Source organism: Miniopterus natalensis, chromosome 2 (genome assembly GCF_054644295.1).
Source record: "Miniopterus natalensis isolate mMinNat1 chromosome 2, mMinNat1.hap1, whole genome shotgun sequence".
NCBI classification, from domain to species: domain Eukaryota; kingdom Metazoa; phylum Chordata; class Mammalia; order Chiroptera; family Miniopteridae; genus Miniopterus; species Miniopterus natalensis.
Genome location: NC_142082.1, coordinates 166005413 through 166014689, shown reverse-complemented (window position 1 = coordinate 166014689; position 9277 = coordinate 166005413). Strand labels below are relative to the sequence as shown.

Below are 9277 nucleotides of genomic sequence, written 5' to 3'. Positions count from 1 at the left end.
TCATAAAGTTAAATGTGTGGAATAAATATTATATTATGATGTAAAGTACACTAGGAAACCATTTCTTCTCCAAAAAATCACTCTTCAAGTATAGCACCGCTATACTTGAAATTACATGATTTTCACTGCATTAGGATTTTTCCATTCCTGGAAACTCACTTGAAAGTGCAAACATTACGGAAAGGTAATACAGCAAGTTATAACTCTGCATTATTTCACTTTATTTGATGCCTTCCTTAGATGCCTAAACCTAAGCAATATGAAGTCTGCCTCATGCGGAGTCCTTGAATTTCTGAAGAATTTGATTTGAGAAAGATGCAAGCATTTGGTTGAATTCTAGGTCTTTATTAGGAATGGTCCCTTCTAACATATGGCCATGAGACATCTCATTTAGCCTATATTAGATCAAATGATATTAGCTTTTTCTCTTCACAATGGGATAGACTATATATTTGCTGGTATTTTACCCCTGTTATCATCAGAAGTTAGATCATTTAAACAATATAATTTGGACTCTGTTAGGGTTAAGATGAAGCATGAACTTTTGTTCTTTGAAAGGATGCACATGATGGAATAGTCCTTTATTTACAGTTGGAGATAAGAAAAAAAGAAACAAATGCTATTATCTACTCCTTTCCACAAGTTATTATTATGTTTGTGTTTTTATGTTCACGGTTCATGTATCTGTAAGCAGCTAGGAAAGGGCTTCCTGGAAGGAAAACAATAGCAAAAACAGAAAAACCCCACATGCCCCAACTCATGGCTCCACCTTAGAGAGAGAGGAGGGCCACAAACTGACAGACACCGAGATAATAAAAGTGGACACTACATTTTGCAGAGTCATTGGACCCCTAGCTCCCTTGCAGTGCAAAGAAAGCCATGCAGGATGAAGATGGATACATCACCTTAAATATTAAAACTCGCAAGCCAGCTCTCAACTCAGGTAAGAACGCCCAGAGCCAGCAATTTGAAAATTAATTATATAAACAGGTCAACTCTAATTTCCTTTTTTTAAACTAATACAGCACATATAGCTTTATTTTCCTGAATGAGCTAGTTTTTCTATAGCATTTGAATAGTATCTACATAGGCTCAGATAGACTTGTTTAGAATACAAACAAGAAAAGATACAAGCAGGGAACATTACTTTAGGCATATAGAGTTTAATGCCATAGGACTAGAAACCATGGGGGTAAAGGGAAAGAATGTTTGAAAACCCCATTTTTTAAGATGTCAGAAAATGGGAGTGATTCTCTATGTCTTGCTTATTAAAGTCACTGTTTATGGGGATGACCACAAAACAAAACAAAAACAAACACACCAGATCTTGAAGTTAGATTTGGACTCAGAGAGAAGTGCCCTGAGGATGGGAATGGATGTGTGCAGTGGGCGTGGGTTGTGCTTGCTGTTGATGATCACCAGGGGAGCACTGGCATGATCTGCCAATGAAGGCTTTCACATTCCTCAGAAAAATCCTGAGAGGGCAGGGCCAGGAGTGTCGCTGCCCCTTAACTATGCCACATTGCCTGTTGCCTGACATCTTTATTGTGTGCCCGCAGTTGACCCTCCCTCCTCATCATTGTGGCGTGTGATGGCTTTGATTCTGCTGGTCTTGTGCATTGGGCTGGTTGTTGGGCTCGTGGCTCTGGGGCTTATATGTAAGTATTGACTTGTTGCCTAAGATTACATCTGAGAAAGGCAATACCTAAGGGTCCTGGTGTATGCCACTAAGCTTAATGTCACCATTTGTCTGTCACTACTCCAATCATCCTACACGTAGCTGCCAAGATATTCCCACTAAAGGGGAACTCTGACCCTTCCCTCCTGATTAAAATCATCTTTTTGGTCTTTTATTAATTAGAAATTATTTTCAGAATTTTAGACAGGTTAAGTTTCTCCTCAGCATATTTCCACACTATCTTTTTAAACTCTTTTTTCCATTACCCCTTATATCTTAAGATCCAGCCAACATGGAGTTTTCTCAGTTTCACAAATAAATCTTGTCCCTCTGCCTGAGATTTCGCTCATTCCATTCCCTCTTCCTCAAATGTCCTCTTATTTTGTTTAATTAATGTATTTATTTCCAAAGAGATCATTTATATTCCACCTAATTTATAAATATTTTTCCCTATAAATCTAAAAGCCCTCCAATGCCATATTATCATCTGTGTAGTTGTTGCTTGTTTGTGTTCCTATTTATTTTTTCATAAGATATTTTAGAATATTTCATTCACCATTTTTTATTTACCTGAATATCCCAGTACTTTCAGCATAAAAAAATCAATATGTTTTTGGTTTTTTTAATTTTATTTTATTGATTTCAGAGAGGAAGGGAGAGGGAGAGAGTTGAAACATCAGTGATGAGAGAGTCATTGATCAGCCGCCTTCTTACGCCCCCGACTGGGGATCGAGCCCACAACCCGGGCATGTGCCCTGACCGGGAATTGAACCCCAATCTCCTGGATCCTAGGTCGACGCTCAACCACTGAGCCACGCCTGGCTGGGCTCAATATGTATTTTTTAAATAAATGGATATTTTGGTGTTATTTGAAAAACAAAAACAGAGCTTATTCACCTATGTGAAATCCACTTAGAAATCTGTATTTAAAGAAACTTTCTAAGTAACAGCTATAGGAATGCCATTTGATCATGGCATTTTCTTTTTTATCTCCTTCAAATAATTCACTTATTCTTTTGGAAAACCCTCGGTTGTCAGTTTTGCTTAGTTCTTAATTTGTTCTTTATGCCCCTCTTTACCCTGTTCCCCTTTCAGCACCCATTTATTTGTGTGGATCTAGTACAGTGATTTTCAACTGATGTGCTGCAAGACTTTTTAAAACATGCAGTACCTGACTATGTAGTCACAGGCATGGGCCTCTTTTCCCTTAGATTGTCAAATTAAAAAATGAAAACAGCCAACACAATAATAGATGTCCAGTGTGAATGAATCAAAATTATACTCATTTTTTTTGGTCAGATAGGCTAAAAATATTTTTGTGTGCCTCAGAATTTTAGTAATTAGTTTATGTGTCCCATGGGATGAAAAAGGTTGAAAATTGCTGCTCTAGTAACCGCTTCATAGATTGATAATCCTAGTGAAATTAGTTTATTGAAAAGTCTTTGCATTACAAATTATTAACTAATTCTTAATTCTAGCTGTCATGCAGCAAAACTACCTACATATTGAGAATAAAAACCTCTCAGAAACTCTGCAGCAATTATTAGCAAACCAGTTCTGCCAAGATTTAATAAAACCATCAGAACAAAAGGACAGTTTCAGTAAGTATGATTTGGTAACCACATCTCACCTACTCCTGGAGTATTTCTGTGATGGTATCTGTGGGAAATCTTGAGATCTGTGGGAAATCTTGAGCTCTGTGGGAAACACTGAACTTAGAGGAAAAATAAGTCCTGTTTCAAATAAAAGGATTCCTATGCTTGACTTCTCCTTAAGGCCATAAGAGCAACCAATGTGACAAAAACTGGAGATATTTTGAAGGCAGTTGCTATGGATTCTTCAGGCACAACTTGACCTGGGAGGAGAGCAAGCAGTACTGCATCAAAGTGAATGCCACTCTCCTGAGGATTGCCAGCCAGAACGTTCTGGTAAGGGGATTCCCACGTCAAATACTTTGAAATCATAAGGAGAAAAATCTGAAGTGAAACATTTGACTTAAAAAAAAACCAAAAAACCTTTTCTCATGGCTTCCACTTTGTGCTAACCTGAGAACCTTAATAAGCTCAGTAAAAAATTACAGTATTTTTTTTACTGAGTACTTTTTATTGTAAAACAAGTGAACTTGGTATAAATCTAAATATCAAATATAATTAATTGATATTAATATAGACATATAATCTAACTTTTTTTTGTTTTTCGGTCCAGGGTGTTATAATGAAGCTTTTTCATTATGTCTTTAAAGAGCTGTGTGCATGTATTCTGACCATTACTTTTATCGTGTTTGCCCAGGAGTACATCAAATCCAGGACTGGGTTAATTCGTTGGGTTGGCTTGTCCCGCCAGAATTCCAATAAAGTCTGGAAGTGGGAAGATGGCTCAGTTCCCTCCAAAAATATGTAAGTCACTGGACACTCAGAATACAAGGCACAACTAGCAACTTTTATTCCTGAGATGCTCTAGCCTCTTGAGTGCACGTTACTTAAAAGTTGGGAGGTAGCTCTAGACCCTGCTGTGGGTTATGTGAGTAGAAGCTGAGTGAAGTACACCCTCGTCCTAACAAGAGAACACTGGTAGTAAGACAGTTCTACTTTTCATATACTCCCGTTCCTCTGCTCTTTCTCTAAACCACAACCCACCCCTATTCCCAGTATTCTTTTGCATTCATGTCTACTGACCACTTTACTATTGGAACATTTTATGTCTTTTTTTTTTTTTTTTTTAGCTTAATCTAATTCTTTTCAACAGATTTTTAGAACAAAATTATCCTTATTATTTTATGGTTGAAAGTTATTCACAGATTCTTTTGACTTTTTTGTAGCATTTACCTACTCTTCCATCCCAGGGGCCTCCAAGAATCAGGCATATCATCATTCACAAGGTGGTTCTGATGCCCATGTCATAAGGCTCTGTCTTTTTGCAAATAGTCCAGGCAAAGGAGCCAATTACGTTGGGTTATTTAATGCGGCTTTCCAATCTTCAGTCTCAACACCTTTTGTTCATCCTGTATATCAAAACCACAATGTCTCTCCTGCTAAAAGTTAAATTCATTAACCAAAATTTGTGCAATCTGATTATTACTTAATTTATTTACAAATATTTATTAAGTATTTACTACGAGTAGGAGACAAGGATACTTCAACTACAAGAGAGCCTTTTCATAGACCTCGGGCTTTATCTCCTACCACTTGCTGCCTCATTCACAGTATTGCAGGGAAACTGGTATTTCCTCTGTTCTTTCAACAAATCAGTATCCCCCAATAATGATGCAGGTTTCCCAGTAGAAAGGACTTTGTCTTTCTTAACCACTCTGTCATTGCCACAGAAAACAACTTTGGCACATAGTAGACATCCCATAGATATCTGGTAAATAAGTTAACAAATATACATTTTTGCCCTCTTTTCATAAGCAGTGTAGCAGAGAATATAAGTTAACAGGCAACTCAATGTAGTGTGCTGCCTTATATCTGCTACCTTATAACGCAAGCCTTTATTTAATCAATTTATTTTTCCATGAGCTCATTTCCATCCTATGCAGCTACTTGCCCTACGTGGCTCTTCTATCTCCTCTCTGCTCATCTAAATCCTACCCTCCCTTCGAGACAAAACAAAGGCATTATCTTCTATAGAAAGATAAAGTCTTTCCAATCACTTAAGATTCCCATGCATCTCTTCCTCCAGACTACTTTTGTACCTACTGTTCACTTGCTGCTTAATCTTATCCTATTTTAAATAATTATTGACCTATTCAGATGTGCATACTTTATACTCCCGAGCAGGTTGGCATTCTCTCAGTGATCTGAATGTTGTTTTCAACTTTCTATTCCCCATAATTTTGTCTCCACTTGATGTAACAAAATTGTTCACAGAATTTGATTGATGATTGTTTGGCTTTCAAAAGAACTCATGTCTACCTTTTTCATTCACAGGTTTGATCTTTCTGAAAATACAAGAGAAAATATGAATTGTGCTTATTTCCTTAATGGGAAAATTCACCCTACCTTCTGTAAGAACAAACATTATTTAATGTGTGAGAAAAAGGCAGGCATGGCAAAGGTGGACAATGTACTCTAATACGAAAAGATTGGCAGGTGTCACAGACAAATGCTTGATTATATAATAAAAGATCTGGATGAAAGAATCAGTAGCCATAAAATTGCTTATTTTTCCCTTTATTCCCCTTGGAGTCATCTTTATGTTATGTTTCCTACGAACACCTCTTATACATATGCCCTCTTTATATATCCCTTTATACTAAGGGATAACTTAGTCCTTTCTCTGTACATCCAGAAGCTGGTCTGTGAGTTAATCATTTGTTTCCCAATTGTTCTTTTTCTATTAATTTTCTTTCTTCTTGTCTCCCATTCCTAATGATCTCAACATCGTATGACTCACTGCATCTTCAGGCATGAACACATACATTCTAAATTGGAACAAGAAAGGTTAGCTCTTAGTTGACTGAAGCTGTACAAAATATCTAAGTTTGAAAACTGTATATTATATCTAACTTTGAAAGATAGCATAAGGTTGTGGAAAGAATATGAATCTTAGAATCAGTAAAATAACTTAGATGGTGTGATCACTTATCCAAAGTACAACCATGGGCCAGTCATGTAGTCTCTTTAACTTCCATTTTCTCATATTTAAAATAGGATAATACTTAGCTTATATACCTCACAGCTTCTATGCCCAGCACCAAGCATAGTTTCTGCCTCATAAGAAACAGAAAAACATATTGACTTCTCATTGTGTGAAATAGTTCATTACAAAGCACCACAATCAGTAAAGCGCTATACAAATATAATTTCTATTCTAAACCTACCTCCTATAAAACTCAACAGCAGTAATTTTCTGTGTAAAGACAGAAAATAAAGTTCACAAGAAACCTGATGGGGTTTAAAAATGAGTAAATGCCTCTTAACAAGGCCAAAGGCTGGGAGACAGACCAGCAAGTAAAAATACTTTATCTGGTTCTTTTCCTGACAGTTCTGTGCTTGGTGTTTTTGCTGAGTAACTCATGAAATATTTATAAACATGTGGAGAGGCACCCTTTAACAGGATAACAGGCAAAAAATGCATTTCCTTGCCACAGCTTCCCTGAAGGTATTTTCTCTTCTTACATTAGTGGCAATAAAATTATAAACATGATTCTCAAACATCTCAACTGAGATGCTTGTGAAAACACTAGATGTTCAAATGCAAATAGTCATCGTGCTCAGTTGAAAGGCTGAGGAGACAGTCCTGTGTTTTTAATAAGCTCCCCTACTTGATTCTAATACAAGTAGAATAGATTTCAAGAAATATTACTTTAGAACTTAGTCTCTATGTGGCTTTTGGTAAGTTACTTAGTCTCTTTCAAAGTCAGTTTTTTGGTCTATAAAATAAGTTTAATATTATTACCTTACTCATAAGGTAATTGTGAGGATTATTAATATAATTATATGAAGCATTGAGTAGAGTACCAAGCATGTGATGAACATTCAATAAATATGTATTACTTTTTCAGCTTTGGGTACTAACATTTAAAGACATTTAATCTTGTTTTATACTATCAATAAATAAGCAGAGTTGTTTTGTTTGTTTGTTTGTTTGTTTTTTATGGGGGAATAGCAGAAATACTTCAGATTCTGCTTCCACTTTAAATGTGTTGAGATCTTGGCATTTGGGGATTAGTATCATTATTTTTCTATTTTAACTTTCTCTGTTTAGAGAAACCAAATAGGAACTAATAATTCCAAAACCATTTAAAAATGAATCATCTCAAAAGTAAAAATAAAAATGAGTCATCTCTGGACTTTAATGTTTTATCTCCCCCAAGTGAAAAAAAACATGTATTATACATCACTATGGCACAATAAAATTTCAAAGAATAAAAATACAATTACGAATATAACCCATCAAACTGTACTTACAAAGATTCTTTTTTCTTTTCTTTCTGTTTTGGTGCTCATATCAAAAGCATTTTGTACAGTAAATCAGAATAGCACAAATTTTAATTGCACAGGTACTGCGATCAGACCACATGGTTTTAAATACTAACTCTTCCACTTACTACATACGTAAACTTCGGTAAATAACTTGACTTCTCTGTGCCTCAATTTACAATTAAGTTATGGTACACTCACAGTAATACCTACGTCATAGAGCTGTTGTGATCATCCAAGCCCTTCAAAACAGTACTTGGGATATAATGAGTAACTAGTAAGAGGTAGTATGATTAAAAACATCACAGAGAATATGATACGACAGGAGAAAAAAACAAAGCAAAAAATAAATGAACAAACAGCAAACATAGCAAATGTAATACAAGTAATATATCAGCCTCCTATTAGGAGAGCCCAGTGGTTTCCCAAAGAAATGTCTTAGAGAATATGCTGTACTTAGCAAAGCTAGAGCTTTCTGAGCCTGATATTCAGCGATGATACAATTTGAGAGAATCAGGAAATTAACAGCAATGCCTTGAACAGTGTTCTTGACATTAGTCTTAACGTGCGTTTGGTATGCTTATGGTTTCTTTCTTTTTTCTCCTGAAGATAGAAATCATTTCATTGATTCAGTCACGTTACTCTTCTGATCAGAATCTCAGGTCACAATAAAATCATATAAAATACTTGGAGAATTTTCTGGATATTCTTCGTTGGCCTCTTGAGACCTTCTCTGTGCCTTGGGAGGCAGATCTCAAATGCGCAGCAGCATCTCTGCAGGCTTGGCCTCCGACTTCCAGTTCATTCAGCTACAGGGAGGCGCTGGCCGTGACCAGAGGGTAACAGGAGTGGTCAGGGTGTTTGTGCCCCCGGTTCTCCCCCTACCATGCCTTGGCTTGACAAATGCTGCTGTTCTCTATCTTAGGCCATGGCCCCCGTCTGGTCACAAAGTTCCATTAAACACCCTTCCCTTGACCCTTCAGACATAAGGGCAGTGACAGCTCCCCAAAGCATATATCACCTCCCTATTTTGCTTCCTTCAGTCCTTCCCAAAACTTTATAAACAGCATCTTTACGAACTGCCCTTAGGTTACCCTGGAGTGCCATCTGTTTCCTTCTGTTGCAGAGGTCAGCGATCGATCCAGTGAAACAGTAAAACGAAAGAGAATGTTGCAACATTGCAGACTGATGGGGTTTGCAGACTGGAAATTACTGAGAAGTGACCTTTAGCCGTAAGGACAAGAGACCGATGATAATTAAAGTATCAAATTTCTCAGAACCAGTGCAATAGTCACAGGACGTGGCAGAAATGGCCATCTACCTACTAAATAATTCATGCTTCCCTTCTGGAGTGAAGTCATCACAGAAAATTTGGTAGCCAGGCAAAAGTTATATTTATCAGGCCCAACCTTTAGATCCATGCATGGGCGTTACCTTAGTGCATGTGCAGGGGATACTTTACTTCTAGCTTTCAAGAAGCAGATGTGGATTTTCTCTTTTCCTTTCCAATGGCTAGAAGTAGAGGACTTTTATGTCTCACAGAGAGAAGGCGCCTGGATTCCATTCGGATGAAAACTACCCGCTAACCAGAATTACTGGAGCTAGAATATTATGTGAGCAAGAAATAAACTTTTATTGTGTTAAACAACTGATATTTTGAGATTGGCTTGTCACAGCA

General features: G+C 36.9%; 1 protein-coding gene across 1 annotated transcript; it reads left to right on the top strand.

Annotated features, from left to right (window-relative positions):
* The first annotated feature begins 846 nt into the window (after window positions 1-846).
* Window positions 847-5749, top strand: CLEC1B (C-type lectin domain family 1 member B). Its single transcript, XM_016221765.2, has 6 exons — window positions 847-943; window positions 1560-1658; window positions 3157-3279; window positions 3455-3606; window positions 3968-4074; window positions 5605-5749. Exons 1-6 carry the CDS (start codon window positions 880-882, stop codon window positions 5747-5749), a joined length of 690 nt encoding a protein of 229 aa, XP_016077251.1. The 5' UTR covers window positions 847-879.
* The last annotated feature ends 3528 nt before the right edge of the window (window positions 5750-9277 follow it).